Source organism: Phyllopteryx taeniolatus, chromosome 1 (genome assembly GCF_024500385.1).
Source record: "Phyllopteryx taeniolatus isolate TA_2022b chromosome 1, UOR_Ptae_1.2, whole genome shotgun sequence".
Classification (NCBI taxonomy): Eukaryota; Metazoa; Chordata; class Actinopteri; order Syngnathiformes; family Syngnathidae; genus Phyllopteryx; species Phyllopteryx taeniolatus.
The window spans coordinates 51,037,363-51,055,750 of NC_084502.1; the positions used below are offsets into that span (position 1 = coordinate 51,037,363).

The following is an 18,388-nucleotide window of genomic DNA, read 5'->3' on the forward strand; positions in this document are numbered from 1 at the left end:
TCATAGATGGCACCAGATTTTTTTCAAGAATGTCTCAGCACATTTGCCCATTCAGTCTTCCTTCAATAATGGGACGTTTACCAGTAGCATTTGCTGAAAAGCAGCCCCACACCATTATGTTCCCACCTCCGAACTTCACTGTTATTATGGTGTTTTTAAAGTGATGTGCAGTGCTATTTCTCGTCCAAACGTGATGTGCATTATGGCATCAAAACAGTTACATTTTTCTATTATCCGACCGGACTATATTCTCCCAGTATTTAACTGGCTTGTCCAAATGTTGTTCAGCAAACTTCAGCTTTGACATGCTTTTTTTTTTTCAGCAATGCGGTCTTGCATTGCCGAAAGCGTGCATATAGGCCATGTCGGCAAAGTACAACTTATACATTACTCACTGTTTTCCTTGTGACAACAGTACCTGCTAATTCCAGGTCTTCTTTTAAGCTCTCCAGAAGTGGTCACTCTGGTGAAGAGAGTGGCGGAGCTGTCAACTGATCACCACCTGGTTGGCTCCGATGGTGGGGGAAGATGCCTGTCCGACCTGGCAGGCCTAAATGTATTGTGAGGGTCTGCTGGGAACACCTGGCAGAATCTCCTGTCAGAAGGAGTTTCAACTCCCACCTCCGGCAGAACTTCACCCACGTCTTGGGGGAGGCGGGGAAAATTTAGTCCGAGTGGACCATGTTCTGCACGTCCATTGCTGAGACGGCGGACCGGAGCTGTGGCCGTAAGGTAGTCAGTGCCTGTCCTGGCGGCAATCCCCGAACCCGTTGGTGGACATCAGCGGTGAGGGATGCCGTCAAGCTGAAGAAGGAGTCCTATGGGACTCCTGAGGCGTCTGATGGGTACCGGCTGGCCAAGCGGAATGCAGCTTTGGTGGTTGCTGAGGCAAAAACTCGGACGTGGGAGGAGTTCGGTGAGCCCATGGAGAACAATTTACGAACGGCTTCGAGGAAATTCTGGTCCAGCATCCGCCGTCTTAGGAGGGGGAAGGAGTGCACCATCAACACTGTGTATAGTGGGATGGGGCACTGCTGACCTCGACTCGGGACGTTGTGTCTCGGTGGGGACAATACTTCGAAGACCTCCTCAATTCCACCGAAACGCCTTCCCATGAGGAAGCAGAGTCTGGGCTCTCCTATCTCTGGGGTTGAGGTCACCGAGGTGGTTAAAAAGCTCCTCGGTGGCAAGGCCCCCTGGGTGGATGAGATTCTCCCAGAGTTCCTAAAGGCTCTGGATGTTGTGGGGCTGTCCTGGTTGACACGCCTCTGCAACATTGCTTGGACATCGGGGACAGTGCCTCTGGATTGGCAGACTGGGGTGGTAGACCCCTTTTTAAAAGGGGGACCGGAGGGTGTGTTCCAACTACAGGGGAATCACACTCCTCAGCCTCCCTGGTAAGGTCTATTCAGGGGTGTTGGAGAGGAGGGTCCGTCGGGAAGTTGAATCTCAGATTCAGGAGGAGCACTGTGGTTTTCGTCCTGGCCTCAGCAGGGTCCTCAAGGGTGCAAGGGAGGTCGCCCAACCAGTCTACATGTGTTTTGTGGACTTTTGTGGAGAAGGCGTTCGACCGTGTCCCTCGTGGAGTCGTGTGATACAGGCTGTACCTCCAGTGTCAGAGTTTGGTCTGCATTGCCGGCAGTAAGTCAGACTCGTTTCCGGTGAGGGTTGGACTCCGCCAAGGCTGCCCTTTGTCACCGATTCTGTTCATAACTTTTATGGACAGAATTTCTCGGCACAGCCAAGGCGTAGAGGCGGTGCGGTTTGATGACCTCAGTATTGCATCTCTGCTTTTTGCAGATGATGTGGTTCTGTTGGCTTCATCAAGCCGTGACCTCGTGCCGAAAGAACAACATCTTGGATACAAGTGGCTGAAATGAGTTTCCTCCGCAGGGTGTCCGGGCTCTCCCTTAGAGATAGGGTGAGAAGCTCGGCATCCGCGAGGAGCTCATAGAAGAGCCGCTGCTCCTCCGCATTGAGAGGCGTCAAATGAGGTGCCTCGGGCATCTGATTAGGACGCCTCCCTGGTGAGGTGACTATGTCTCTCGGCTGGCCTGGGAACACCTTGGGATCCCCTCGGAAGAGCTGGAGAAAGTGGCTCGGGAGAGGGAAGTCTGGGCTTCCCTGCTGAGGGTGCTGCTCCCGCGGCCCGACCTCGGATAAGCGGTAGAAAATGGATTGATGGAGATATATATTATATTATATTATATTATATTATACTATATTATATAAACATTATCTAACATTATACATTATATAATTATTCATCCATCCACCCATATTCTCTTTTACCGCTTATCCTCACTAGGGTCGCGGGCTGCTGGAGCCTATCCCAGCTATCTTCGGGCAAGAGGCGGGGTAGACCCTGAACCGGTCGCCAGCCAATCGCAGGGCACATAGAAACAAACAACCATTCGCACTCACATTCACACCTACGGGCAATTTAGAGTCTTCAATCAACCTACCACGCATGTTTTTGGTGATGTGGGAGGAAACCGGATTGCCCGCAGAAAGCCCACCCAGGCACGGGCAATTTAGAGTCTTCAATTAACCTACCATGCATGTTTTTGGGATGTGGGAGGAAACCGTAGTAATCGGAGAAAACAGACGCAGGCACGGGGAGAACATGCAAACTCCATACAGGTAAGGCCAGATTTGAACCCCTGTCCCCAGAACTGTGAGGCAGATGTGCTATCCACCGTGCCGGCTTATATAATTATATACGTATATATTACAATATAAAAAAAAAAATTCATAAAGAAAATACTTTTTAAAAAGTCTATACAAAATTTGAAAAAAAAACAGATTATTTTTATTTTAAACAGGCTATTTAAAAAATGTTTAAAACGCTTAAATTATATAAAAACACAAACTAAAAATGTAAAACAAAAAAAAGACTGTTCAAAGCAGTGGAATATATAAAATATTTTTATCAAAGATACGGCTGTCAGAATTAATGTTAATGCATATGATTAGTCGCAAAAATATATTGCATTCTTCATGTATTCAAGCATATTAATCACACAATTTAATTTCATCGCATAAGGTCCTTTACCTTCACCACGAATGGATAGCTGAAAGGTGGTGCAAGGTTACGATAAAGTCAGTGAGCAGGTCAATGCTTACACCAGTGCAAAGATGCGTGAGGAGACTCCATCTGTTAAATTTAGCTATAAAAATGTCACCCCAATGGGACTTTCGATAAAACAAAGGTAATTTGCATATTGTGCAGCACTGAACTCTCTTCTCATCGAAACACAACAAGTTTGAAATACCATCTCAAAGCAAATGTGGTATTAATTTTAGTAGATTTGGTGATTAATCACGATTAATCAAAATTCAATAGTGTGATTAATCTGATTTAAAAATTAATCGATTGACAGCCCTAATAAAAAACACAAAACAATTTAAAAACACAAACTATTAAAAAATTCACACAAAATGCAGGATTTAGAAATGTTTACAAATATGTTGGAATGTAAATTTTTACCAAGACCATTTTAAAAATTAAAAAATGCCATATTTATATAAGAACAAATACACTATAAATATATTCAAAAATAACACGACTAGACCAGTGATTCCCAACCAGTGTGCTAGGGCACATTAGTATGCCGTGAGCGCTCTTCGGGTGTGCCGTGGGAAATTATAAAATTTTACTTAATTGCTCAAGAAATTATTTATTTCCAAGAAATAATATATCTTTATTCATCTATTTATGCCAGTGAGGCATAGTGACAGACAGAACAAATAAATGCTCCTCTATTTGATGGCAGGGAGTACATACAGTAATTAATGTATCCCCTTTTTGTGACATTTTTGTTTGTGGGCGTGACGTGAGATTTTTCAATTGTAAATTTTTATTTATGTAGTTAATTAATTAAAATTTTACAATAATACAAAATAATAATTTTACATATTTCTACCTTCTGTGTGTGTGCGTGTGTGTGTGTGTGTGTGTGTGTGTGTGTGTAGATGACAGAGCAAAGGAAGAGGAGGCAGAGGATGGGTTTTGTGGACGTCCAGCAGGGTGGCAGTTCTTCATTTCCTCCCAGCGCTGCCGGAGGGAACCACCAGCAGATATGAAAAAAAAATACATAAATAAGAATCAACAAACAAAAATAAAATTAACATGAATAAGTCAAGGTAAACACTGACAAAGAAAGCAGCAGAAGACAAGACTACTAAAACTCCTGAATACTGAAATATTTTTAAGTATATTTTCTTTCGTATCTTAATATTTGTGCTTTTAACACTCATTAACTACACTGAGATGCTTTTATCCTCATTTATGACCTTGTCATTGATGTCAATGATATGCAATAAATATTAGAAATCCATCCATTTTCCGTACCGCTTCTCCTCACGAGGGTCGCGGGCGTGCTGGACTGGGAAGAGTTGCGGGAGATGCGCTTTCTGGTGTAGTTGGGATTGTACTGAGTGTATGGCTCACCGTAGCAGGTCAAATTTGTGATGTAGGTGTGAAGTGAGGATGTACGGCGAGCAAATGCATAAAGCTGGGATTCCTGTTTATGTAAATTTAAACACAAAAATGCACCAATCTCTACTTTAGTAGATCGCACGTTGGACTTACATTCCGTGGAACGCAATTTAGGCAGGCTGGTCACTCTCCCGGATGCTTGGCCGGTCTGGTCGAGGATTGGTGGTTTTGATGGGAAAAGGAGGAAGGAAAAAAAAGAAAGAACGACAAAAAGTTTCAAGTGCAGGGCAGCCGAAGCTCGTGAGTGGTGCTGGTCGCCAGGCGTTCAGAGCAGACCTTCGCCGCCCATTCCTTCCCAACTGAGCTTTTTCCGTAAGCTGCCCAAGCACCCGCAAGGGGAGCCTGGGGCCCTGGCAGGGTGCCCTTCGGCGCTGAAAGGTCAGGTGCGTCCTCGCCACCTCATGGTGAGAGGTGGGGCTTCCTGGCTGAGCCAGGTTCTTCGGCAAGGTGAACGAGCGAGCGAGAGGACAAAGGAGCTTCGGCCTTTTATGAACAGACACGGAGACCAAAAGGGAGATAGAGCGTGCCTCTTAGTACTACTTTTTTCACAACTAGGATTATTTGTGGTTTTACTCGGATGGGAATAAAAGATTAATTATTGGATCTAAAATAAGGAAACCGGTTTCCAGCTTTGCATTGTTACGCACACCTTGTTTAATCCATGTAATGAGTGTTTCAATTTTATGTCGGTGCTGAGAGCATTTAGTATTTGCAATGTGGCATTTGTGTTGTGTGTGGTGAAAGAGAGAGTAGTGGTAGACACTGAGGGGCATTCATGCAAGGTTCTTAAAACATTAAAGCAGAAATATTCGGTGAGAACATGTTGCAGTATCTCTCAATCATAGAGTGCAGTAACTCCCCACTGCCTGCGGGTGTCGCTTGTGATCCACCAATTGTCCCAGACCAGAAAAGCCAAATGGTCTTTTGTTAATCATGTGGAACCACTTCGCACAGCCGGTTGTTCATCGTCTTGGTTCTCATTCAGTGTGCAGGGAAAGGTCTTTGCTGGTGAGGCCCTTCAGACTGGCTGGGGGGTGAGTGTTAATTAACTTGGCGTCCGAGTGAGAAACCAGTTCTCCTGTGTCTCTCGTTTGATAAGATTCTTCTGACTGGCTGGTAATTCATTTAGCGTCCGGGTGAGATAAATTAGGCATCCTTGTGGCTGTCTGTTTCAGCGGGATGACTGAGGTGGGTATACAGGGCTGTCAGAGATTTGGGGTTCCTGGGTGACATTTGTTCCGGCAAGGCATACTCGCCAAACCATAAAAGTAATTAACAGAATCGGTGACAAAGGGCAGCCTTGGCAGAGTCCAACGCTCACCGGAAACGCATCCGACTCACTGCCGGTACTGCAAACCAAACTCTGACACTGGTTGTACAGGAACCGAACAGCCCGTATCAGGGGGTTCGGTACCCCATACTGCCGAATCACACCCCCACACCTTAGGGCCACAGCTCCGGTCGGCCGCCTCACCAATGGAGGTGCAGAACAGGGTCCACTCAAGGTCCCCCGCCTCTCCCGGGACATGAGCAAAGTTCTGTAGGAGGTGGGAGTTGAAACTCCTTCTGACAAGGGATTCTGCTAGATGTTCCCAGCAGACTCTCAAAATATGTTTGGGCCTGCCAGGTCGGACCGGCATCTTCCCCCACCATCGGCACCAACTCACCACCAGGTGGTAAGCAGTTGATGGCTCCGTCCCTCTCTTTACCTGAGTGTCCAAGACATGCGGCCGCAAATCCAATGACACAACCACAAAGTCGATCATCGAACTGTGACCAGGGGTGTCCTGGTGCCAAGTGCACATACGGACACTCTTATGCTTGAACATGGTGTTCATTATGGACAATCCGTGATTAGCACAGAAGTCCAGTAAGTATAAGTATACCCACACCTTCTCGGTGGCGCCGCTCAACGTGGGCAACTCCAGAGTGGAAGAGAGTCCAACCCCTCTCAAGACGACTGGTAGCAGAGCCCAAGCCATGTGGGGAGGAGACTAGATGTAGTCGGAACGGGCTATCCCCTTAAAATACTGGCATTCCATTTTCCCATTGCTGCCACCCATTCAGTCCACACTAGTAGACAGCGGGAGCTTTCACCCTACAAGTTCAAAAACATGAGGCAAAATGTGTTGCTTGAATGGTCTTTTTTTTCATGAGTAATTAAAACAAAAACAGGAGTTTTGTCCTTAATGTGCAAACAAAAACACAACACAGTATGACAGCAACGATGGTTAAAGGCCATTGATAACATTGCATTCCTCGACTACTCGACAACTGTATTCACAAAATATTTTTTTATCTATTCTTATTTTTCAAAACTAAATTTCAAATCATGACAGTTTGATCCTTCAGAGTTTTAACTAAAACATTTGACAGAAATAATAATTTTCCTAGTCATCAATTTTTACAATTATGTACTGTATTTCAAAAGAACCACCAAAAAAAACACATTCACTCCCATGTACGCAGTGTCCCTGAACACACCTCCCATTCTCACGCAACTGTGCCACAAGGTTATAAGCTTAGAATATATGAAATAATGCAAAACAAATCAAATACAATAGTGTTGTGTTGAACAGTACTATTTAATCTGCCAGAAGACTGAAACAAGTTCATTCTTATTTTTATTCTCTGCTTGAGACGGTTTCAAAGTTGGGAACCATTTTGCATTAAAAGCAGAGTCCGCCCATGATTAGGATGCTCCCGCATACTGAAGACACTTAGAGAAGAAATCCGAGACGGGGGCATGATCTCTTTCTCCTGTGATTCAGAGGTATAAAGGTAGACCCTTTCCTTTGTCTGCGCTCTCTTGCTTCCTGGCTCTGCTCTCACCTGCCTGACCCCTCTTGGCTCCGGCCGTCCCTTCCCCCTTCTTTTTCTCTCCACTCGGTGCGGTCTTCCCAGCCTTTCCTGGCTTGCCAGGTGACTGAGAAAAACCTCTACTAAACCCGCAAGTTACGCTCTCAACCAAGCGTAACAGCTTGACCCCGCCAGCAAGCCTAACGGCAAGAAAGTTGAGAGCACAACTCTCCGCATCCACGTGACCACCAGTTTTCATTTGTGGGCCCTTCCCACCGTCTTCATCTTTTTTCCCGAGTCTTCAACTGTCTGGTTTACGCCTGACACGACCAAGAAAGAACACCTGTGAGTAAACATTGCAGCAACTACCAGAATAATCACAAATTGGTGCATAGTAGCTGGGGTTCGTTTAACAACCTTACGAGTCCCAACTTTATTCTCTCTCAACACGCACACTTATCTCGCGAGTTCAGCTATTCACTCTATATTCTGCTGTGTTATGTATTCTTGTCTTTTATTATGTAGTTAACTTATGTTTTTGTCCCCATTTTCCCTATAGTTTCACAATAATTGTTCCACATATCTAGCATTCTATTGTGTACTGTGTTTGAGTCAAAGATATTGACCTGCAACCAAGAACTAATTTTACATAACTGTGGCAACCCTTTTAGAAAGAGATTGATCCACGAGGTTTTTCGTCATTTTGCCCTGCTGTTAGCTAATCAACGACATGGTGCCCCATTTAGATGCTAACTAAACATCCTTGGTTACCACTTCATCCCGTTTCAATTGAAACGCACCCTGGGGAGCGAAGGAGCAGGCAAACATTATCCTCCGACCCCTTAACAAATTAGTTACCTTTTTTTTTTTTTTTAACACCAATATACGCAACAGATTGGTGCCCCATGTGAGGCTATTACAAGTCATACTTTGACTCAGACACACAGAATTCAGAATATTTTCAATCAACTTTATGCAGCATGTTCGCCATCGTGGTGCGGTGCAGTTCCGTCCCGGTAGCTTGTGTATGAGCGTCTGGCGTTACCATAGCAATGCTATACGTGACCGAGCCAACGAAACACACAGAGCCCATTGTTTAGAGCGCAGTGAATTTTAAATAAGAGCAGTAATGAGACATATATCAAATTTCCCAGTTTAACTTGAGTGAATTTGCTGAATTGCGGAGTGTTATTCGGACTGTGGAAGTGAGTGAATAACCGGTGTACTCTGTATTGCATGTATTTGATGGTGGTAGGATTTCCTACACAGATTATTGCTTAAAAGGCCTTCGAGGTTTTCACTGATGTGCCACAAATTCTGGGCGATCAGAAAAAAAATCCTCAATCCCCACGTCACTGATCAGATTAGCTACCTAAATCAGTAAAAAAACGATTGCAGCTAGAGAATAAATGTTGCCCCCGCCGCGTAGCAAACAGTTCGGGTAGTTAGTATGCACAAAATGTGTTACAAACCGAACACCCTTGTTGACTGTATTAAGCCGGGCTTCAAGTGCTGAGCTAAAGTGTTAGCTCTTTGCGTGTGAACACGCGCGGCCCCCGTAGGTCGCCATTCTTCTCTGTGGGTGTAAACCTTTATGTATGGTTGTTTTTTTCCGATTGCTGTTTACACATTTTAAAGCTTTCTGTTTTTCACTCGTTTTGCGGGAACGTCACCGCTGCAGTTGTACGGTTGAAGTTTTGTGCCTCTGATTTTCAGTCCGTTTAAGAATTATAACAGCCGCAAACAGCAACTCCTGCGATGCACATTATATTATTAAGCCAGCGGCACAAACCTTCGGTCACTTACAGCTCCTACACATACCTAACTTTGCTTTGAATACTTTAATAATTCAACACAATTAATTAAGTGACTCACTCATGATTGGGGTTTATTAATTAATTGCTGTTTCCGGCCATTAATTTTCTTCACTTTTATATTTTAAAACAAGGCAAGCAACTCTTGTATATCTAATTTATTTGGCTCCCTTTTTTTATTATTTTACCCCAAAGTTAACACCATTGTAATTCATTACAAACATTTGAATTAATTTACTTACCTAATCATAAATACAATATATTTACCAAAACAAAATAAATATATTTATTCGATTTAGTTAAAGTTTCAAATTAATTTAACAAATTGAATTGACTTACTAAACAACACTGCAGGGTGTCCATCGAAATTGTTTTAAGTCTTCAACGATTAAAATAATTGCAAACACCCATGCATTAGTTTTAATTCGATCAATAAGAGTTTCTTTCTCAACATATTAACTCCACTACTGTTTTAACTCATGCCCTCAATCACATTTCAGATCACGTGATAAACCATCGCAGCAAATGCTGTTTAATTGTTGAACAATTACCCTGTTTATCTCCTGCTTCAATTCCAACCTACGTTATTTGCTTAACGCTATTTTAACACAAACACGTGTATCAGTCATCAATTTAAACACACAAGTCTAAACAAGCTTACAACACTAACAGCCCAGTTGCATATACCTAACAGGTATTGCACTCCTGTCATAATCATGGCCAAACTGTCAGAAAGCCCAAGCCAATATGATAACTTTGACACAATAAAACAGCTCTTAAGCAACCTGACAAAGGACATCATCCGGGCAAGAGCGGACTAGCATATGGGGAGACCGGTGATATCCCCGGTGGGCCGGCCTGCCACAGGACAAAGAAGCAAATGAAATAGGAAGGCGGAGAAAAAAAGAGGGTGCACACAGCTGCCCAGTCACTAGAGTAAGAAAAAAACATTTCCGCGACTTGAAAGCAGACACACGATGGGTTTCATCGTGGTCTCTAAACCAATCAGAGGTAGTAAAGAGCGGGGACCCACCGTCTGATTGGCCGTGTGTGTGTCCCTGTGCGCGTGCGCATTAAATACGGGCGCTAGCGTACACAAAGCTAACTTTTCTGACGGCAAGCCAGCCGCTGCAGTTTGATAAAATTGAGCGGCATAAATGGAATTAGTTCCAAAGCCTAATGCCACTTCGACGATGTAGGAACATTCTGGATTCAAGCCAGATGGCCATCCCACTAACCCCAACGAGCTGGTATGTCAAATTTGTACGAAGTCGCAACAAAGACAACACAAAACAAAATCCATTTTAAACACAACATCCCACCCAATTTCTTCAGGTGGGAGCAAAAAAACACGGTGGGACAGCTCGTTTCCCGTCAGCTTGTAATTATGAAACCCTTTGCCCAACAGTGCAAATACAAATGTGAATATGGTGCACGTATGCTCACATTATGTACAGTATAGCGTTACACTTGTAAAGAGATGTAGCTATTGAACCTGTTGACAAAGCAGCATTTAAAGAAAAGCTGCAGACTTTTAAAAAGTCGTACAAATCTTGAAGCAAAAGTGGTTGCTTTGATCAACTTGTGTTATTAATGTTGCTACTTGGCACTTTTTCTTAATCTTGATTGGCAGTACATTGCCTGTTAAGCTATTAATTACTGTTTATAACACTGTGCCACTATTTCATTTTTGTAGAAGTGCAATTTTGGGGAACAGAGGCTGAGTCTGTTTATTTTTATTTTTTAATCTAAGATGTTTTATTGATACAATACAACGTCAATGTTCATTATTATTTGAATTAGAATTCAAAGTGAACTGTTCTTAAAAAAGATATATTTAAATTATTATACTCTAATTATATCAGTGGCATAAAAAAACATTGATACTATCGTTTGTCGTGATAGGTTTTGGGAAAATATATTGTCCTAAAAAATTTGCTATCATGACAGACCTAAACGCATACTGAGAGAGAACTAGAGCAATGGATAACACAGAAATATTGTACAAACAGTATAAAAATTAGAGTAACACCGTAATGAAAAACAAGAACCGTGATATAGCGTAGGATTACTGTATCTGTATTCCGTGATGATAAATTGCAGGACTCATTGTTTCCATGACATGTGCATCCTGGGACTCAGATTATCTCCAGGGTAAAATGATCTATGGTCTTCACTCTGTTCCTTTTGTTAGTTACATTTTTTTTTTAACACCAATGTACGCTACAGTATGAACTCGTTCAGTTACAACACTGAGAGTAAACCTACACACACCGGCCAATACTTATTTTTTTGCCTCACAACACCCACTGGAACATAAACTGGGCGTTATCAGAACCCTACAACACAGAGCTAATAGATCTTCCGAACAGCCCACAGGCCAAAGAGAAAAGAGCATTGACACCTGAGGGGAGGCCCTCAAAACCTGTGGTCACCCCAGGAGGCCATTTGTGAAAAGTACATCTAATTCCAGATGGACCTCTTCTGACGTAGTAGAGGACAAGGTAGTAGCTTCTGTTTACCTTATGGTCCTGTCCACCATTGTGAGGAGTTTGGTTACACCATGGTAGGAGGAATGGGGGCACAGATCCACATTCTCGTGGTTGAAATGCCTTTCTGGTACCACAAATGGCACTAACAGAGAGACTAACATGTTAACTTGGCACACGACGCAGTAACCCACCCAGGCCCAGACGTCCCTTTGTAAGCCAGTCCAGATGAACTTGGCCCCCAGCTTTTGTAGAGGCTTTAACACCTGTGTGAGAGGCCAAGGACAATGTAAAAAATCTAGCACCTCCAGCTCACAGGCACCATTGGGCATGGTTGGCACATAAAGGTGTCACACTATAATGTAGCATTAGCAGTGTCAAACGCCACGTCTTGCACCTGCAGTTGGTGCTGAAAGTTGGAGTCTACAGCTTGTTCCACTGCCATACCTGCATCGTCTAGGCCCAAGTAAACGGATCGAACCACCACTAAGGAGATAGTCATCAATGCAGTTGTCCTTGCCAACTCCATGTTGGTTGTCAATAGTATTTTCTGATATGGGAGAAAGCAGATGCAACCATCGACCGGACCATACCGCAGAGACTTTAGCCATGGCGAACGTCAATGGCTTATGGTCAACAAAAGCTGTGAATCTCTGGCCCTCCAACAGGAACCATAAGTGTCAACTAGCGAGGGAAAGACCAAATAGCTCCCTGTCCAAGGTACTGTTATTTAATTTGTTGTTGTGGGGCTTCCAAAAAGCTCCCTGTCAAAGGTGCCTACTACTTTCTTTTGTTGTCTTGGAGCTTCTTGCCGGAAAAATACATTGTCCTAGCTTAAAAAGTTGACCCTGCTACGTTTTTTTCGTTAGTTTTTTGGGCGTGCGGAGGGTGGGGGACAGGTGAGCGCCAAATGAGCAGTAATGGCTACATTTGATGCGCGGTCATAATTTGCGGTATAGAGGTAGCTGTTAAATTATTTACAATAGCAACACAAATAGGATTCGGCATCCAGAATCGAGACCCGAATTAGAACCAGGACTAACATTCCACTTCTCCCGCGATCGTTCAAATTTTTAAAAAATTGGTTCTCAGTTGGTGGCACGGTGGACGACTGGTTAGAGCGTCTGCCTCACAGTTCTGAGGAGTGGGGTTCAATCCCCGGCCCCCCCTGTGTAGAGTTTGCATGTTCTCCCCGTGCCTGTGTGGGTTTTCTCCGGGCACTCCGGTTTCCTCCCACATCCCAAAAACATGCATGGTAGGTTAATTGACGACTCTAAATTGCCCGTAGGTGTGAATGTGAGTGCAAATGTTTTTTTTTTTTTTTATGTGCCCTGCGATTGGCTGGCAACCAGTTCAGGTTGACAGCTGGGATAGGCTCCAGTACGCCCGCGACCCTAGTGAGGAGAAGCGGCTCAGAAAATGGATGGATATATATAAACATTTCAATACTAAAACAGTTTTGGAACAAATCCTGATCAGGATCTAATTTCTGGGTAACGCATGTGGGCCATACAACTTTTTTTGTTCTTGCTCTGGGCAAGAACAAAAAAATATAGCCTGAGGGATCGAAGGTCACGAGCATTCAATGTTGGTTTTCGGCCTTGCCGCTTACATGCAGTGATTTCTCCAGATTCTCTGAACCTTTTGATAATATTATGGACTGTAGATGATGAAATCCCTAAATTCCTTCCAAATTGTACGTTGAGGAACATTGTCCTTAAACTGTTTGACTTTTTTCTCACACACTTGTTCACAAAGAGGTGAACCTTGCCCCATCTTTGCTTGTGAATGACTGAGCAATTCAGGGAAGCTCCTTTTATACCCAATCATGGCACCCACGTGTTCCCAATTAGCCTGTTCACCTGTGGGATGTTCCAAACAGGTGTTTGATGAGGATTCCTCAACTTTCTCAGTCTTTTTTGCCACCTGTCTGAGCTTTTTTGGACCGTGTTGCAGCCATAAAATTCAAAGTTAATGATTATTTGCTCAATACTTTATACTTTAATATATCTGGTAAATATATTCAGTGACCATACTTCATTGAAGTTTCATTTAAGTGACATTTATTTTGAACAGCATCATTGCATTGCACACATTAGCATGATAAATGCCTAAACCCGTAAACAGCATATTTGAAGAATATGATATTGCAACATTAACAAAAGGTTTAACATTTTCATTTGTAAACATGAAAATTCAAGTGGTGCAAGTAAGCTCAATTCTGCATGTATTCATTGCAAAAACTAAATCTTGCCAAGAATATTTCTCGGTCCGTGGAGTTTTTTTTTGTGTGTGTTACAAGCAAAAACCCCAAAAATTAAATAAACACCACAGGTTTTCTATCTTAAGTATAAACTTGCCTGAAACAAGTGAAATGAATCATGAAAACAGCTTTTTAGATAGTAATGAATCTTATTTTAAATGTAATGAGAACTGTCAAGGAATGAGAGACTATACAACAAATATTCCCCCCCAGAAATAATATCTGATTTCATTTAAAATATCACCTAAAAGTTACTGGATACATTTCACTTGTTTCAAGCAAATTTTCACTTGTGACTAACAGTATTCTGAACATTAATAGGTCAATATGGTAAATGCTGCATACTGTATGCTGTAGACTGGAACAAATATTGATACATCAGGTTCAAATATTTGTTTAAATAAACCGATTAAAAACAATCATGACAATGCTTTATTTAAATTGACTTATTTAATAGACTGCACACATGGGTTTGAAATGGTTCTGTGTTGTCACAGCAGCCTCCAGTTCTGATCTGCAGACAGAAAATATTTGTATTTAGAAATCATTGATTAAACCCCCCCCCCCCTGTCACTCACATGTAACTGTTGCCCTCTTTGTCATCTGTTTGAATGCCACGTTGCATTGGCACCCTTCCAACTGATGTTCTTAGCCACACGATCAAAAAATGTGTGACAGGATGTTCCAAGTCACATGTTTTGTGTCCTGTACTCCAATGGAACTCAGGGCGTAAATCGGGGGGGGGAATCAAGACAAGTCATTTTAGCTATTAATCATCAATAGTGATGAGAAGGATAATTATAGTGTTAAACATCTGGATGCTCTCATGGTTAAAACATACCAAGTTGTTTTTCTGTAAGGAATTTGATGTTCTCTCAGCCACTCCAAGTGTTCCACCTCTTCCAATGAACCAAAAGGAAACTGAATGCTTGAAACTGAATAAAACTGGGTGCTTCGGGTGAACTTTCATCAACCGTCCTCCCAGGAATCAAGTTTACCATGGCAGTCAGCTGTGTTAGCTGGTGCTTCATTTGTTCCATCAGTGTAAGCATGTAAAGTTCAGCAGCTGAGAGAGAGAGGAGTAACGGGGGGGGGGAGATTACACAATACATGAGGACTTCAATTCCAGTCAGTGATTAAAAAAACAAAACAAAGGTTGACCATGAGAATCAAGTATTTGCGCATTAGTTGTTTATGGTCCCTTACAACATTATCTCAAGAGGAATGCTAGATCTGACAGAAGAAATAATCAAAACAAAAACTTACGAGAGCAAGGTGATGCTGAGCGATGAGGTGGAGACACTGGGCGTGATGATGAGGACTCAGAGGTAACCAGTGTGAGGGCATCTCCATAACGAATTCAAAGAAACGAAAAATATGAACTGTTGAATTCCAAGAACAAGCAACAAAAATATAAAATGTTCTACTTTTTTGTGACTGTACAACTATGCACAACCAATAGTCATGTTTTATTTACCTTGGAGAATATGTCCAAGGGGATGATAGTGGTGGTATTATTGATGGAACTGACTCCTGTGATGATGACACAAGCGGTGGAAGTGACTGTAAGGACACAGGAAGTGATGATCGGTAAGGAGATGGTACTGATGGCGCAGAGCATGACTGGGACTGCTGAGTTTTAGTTGAAATCAAATTGGATTTGGATGGCAGTGGTGATTGGGCCAGGAGAAGAAGCATGTAGGACAAGGGTCGTGAACCCGGCTGTACAACTGAAGTGTGGTGGGATTGACTATGTAAATTATAAAAGTCTATAGGACGAGGGTGTGAATGGGGGGTATAACCAAGCAATTTGCATATTCATGAGTTATTTGTTGCAATAAGTGAGTGGCCCCACACCCAGCGTAAGAGTCCCAGGGGTGTTTGCCTGCGGACACATGCAAGTGAATTGACACCGTTTCGCATGCAAAAAGACTGACAGAAGTGTCCTGCAATTGCTGTGCCTGCACCGCGGAGGCTGAGGACCCCACCCAATCAATCGAGGGACGTGATCGGGCCCAGGGGTCCACCCGAGAGCAGCCCGGCGGACAGGACATGTCCCACACCGAGGTACCCAGGGCGGTCCGCCGGCCCCACCAAGGCGCCCCGACAACTGGCCACCTGGAGGAGGCCGCAGAGAAGAAGATCCCCACTCCATGCATATGTCCTTTCACCATGCAAATCGGTCTAAAATGTGATAAAAGAAAAAATAAATAAATATATATTTTTTTTAAAGTACATAAATGAATAAGAAAAAATAAAGCGAATGATAAATTGAATAATAATAAAACAACAACCTTGACAACAAAGAATACAGAAGTCAAAAGTTAACTTTGACACTTATAAAATAGTCGTTATTGTCAGCTGGCACACTACTCAGGCAAAGGAATCAAGAGTCTAGGTTTGCTTGTGCTAAAATGAAGGGGTATATTATTCATTTCGAAATCTGGATTATGCCAGATTGGGGAGAGCACACTGGGAGCTAATTGAGATCCTGTAGATACTAAACTTGGCCACCAAGTCGCTAAGGTGGACTTGTGGAAATAAATGGGAGTTTTGGGAGTTTGATGTTGTTGCAGTCTGTCCAAGAATAATAATACTTATTGTGGTGCAACCATTTGATGAGTTATTGTAATTGGTTAGCTAAATAATAGTGTTTAAAGTTGGGAGCATTTAGGCCTCCCTCCTGTTTACTTTTCTGAAGAGTGGATAGACTAATTCTATTTTTCTTATTTTTGGAATAAAAACTTATTACAGCAGAATCTAATGTTTGACACCATTTAAATGTGGTCTTAAATGGAATCATTGAGAATGAATAATTTATTTGAGGTAAGGTTTTCATTTTTATTGTGGCTATTCTTCCCAGTAGTGATGTAGGAAAGTTATTCCAGCATCTTAAATCAGATGAGATTTTTTCCAGAAGTGGTGTGGCACTATATTGATTCATTGCTGTACCAAGACTGTAGCACAACCGACACACACACTGCTACACATTCAAAAACTGGACGACAAGAAACATCCTGTAAATGAAGCAATTCAACAGGACATTAGCGGCCATTTTGGGGATTTAGTAACATTGCTAAAAAATGTAACTATAAATCATGCCGATAAATTTTACCTGTTGAATGAAAATGAACCAACTCAGTAGTAACTTCATGCGATGAACAAAGGGCTAATGCCAGTACACTGTCAAAATTAAAATTGACTGTTTTCCAAACAGGACAGACACACGGTTTGAATCATATGTGAACATTGTTTATTGTTTTGATGGAGAATATACCAAAATAGTGATACTGCCCTTCGACCTTGTCTTGAATACTGGACTGAGTGTTAAGGCCTCTTTAAACTCCCGCGGCCGACAGCGCCCGCAGTGCGATTACTAATATTGCAATAGTCCGATGCAATGACCATTGTGCAAAGGGCGCCGAGACTTCAAGGAGTGTATGCAGTTTAAAGTGCATGATTTGCAAATCGTTGTATTCTGTTTTTATTTATGTTTAACACAATGTCCCAACTTCATTGGAATTGGGGTTGTACATGCCACCTACGCCGCTGCCTTGATCAAATTTGCAGTACAATTAAACGCATCATCTGGTCATCTTGGTCCATTTGTTCTAGCAGACACTGTTCCACGGTCGCCATTGTTGTTGCTTTGTTCCTTGTTCCGGAAGGGAAAGTAAAAACGGCTACCGGAAATGGCCATAAAATCCAGAGGAAACTCCACCCTTTAGTGTGCTAGCCAATACCAGCCGTAGCGACACCCTCGACTTGGAGAATGACAAGACATTTTCAAAACAGCGTGGCAAAAGGAATTCCCAACAACGAAAAGAACAAGGATTACCTTGCGCAAAACAATGAGAAAACATGATTTTGGCGGACCTATGCTAAATCCACATGCCCAAAATTCGGCACAACAAAATGGAAAGAAAATGTTGACTTTTTCTGGATTTAGTAATACCTAGTATTAAGAACCCAAATGTTGCGTTATTTCAAATGAAAATTTTGCAACGTTTCTAAACTTTCCAAATTACCTTTATATCAAAATAGATGTGACTGGATAGAGGAGGGTTACACAAATACAATAAGACCTAGTTTGTAAGAATCTGATACGGATTAAGGATTTTATGGCGCGTTTAATGTCGAAAATTTGCCAAATGTTTCTGTCTAAAAATCCATGTAAATCAATAGGCAACGAACAAAGGGCTAATGCTATTGCTAACGCACGTCCGTTAAAATTGACTGTTCCCAAACAGGACAGACACACAATTTAAGTCATAAGTGAACAAGCTTTTTATTGTTAAGGACGTAACTGTCATGATTTGTTTACTTTAATGTTAGCTTACGCGAGTGAGCAATGCTAAATCGTACGCCCAACATTTTAGATAACTGAGCCCAAACGCTACTCTGAATGAAAGTGATTGAAATTACTGGCTGCACGCTTACGCAACATTGCATGCACTTTTGTTTGATACATCCCATTACAGATACACATCCAGATATCCTTATAAACAAATAATTGTATTAA

The 18,388-nt window shown here is 42.4% G+C and overlaps 1 protein-coding gene across 1 annotated transcript in view; it reads left to right on the top strand.

Moving 5' to 3' along the window:
* The window catches only part of itpr3 (inositol 1,4,5-trisphosphate receptor, type 3), a 243,398-nt gene extending 229,110 nt beyond the window's left edge, over positions 1–14,288 (top strand). Inside the window, exon 58 of the mRNA XM_061748450.1 lies at positions 3,976–14,288. Within this exon, the coding sequence (XP_061604434.1) occupies positions 3,976–4,086 (111 nt within the window). The 3' untranslated portion in view covers positions 4,087–14,288. The remainder of the gene's footprint in view (positions 1–3,975) is intronic.
* Positions 14,289–18,388: the final 4,100 nt, after the last annotated feature.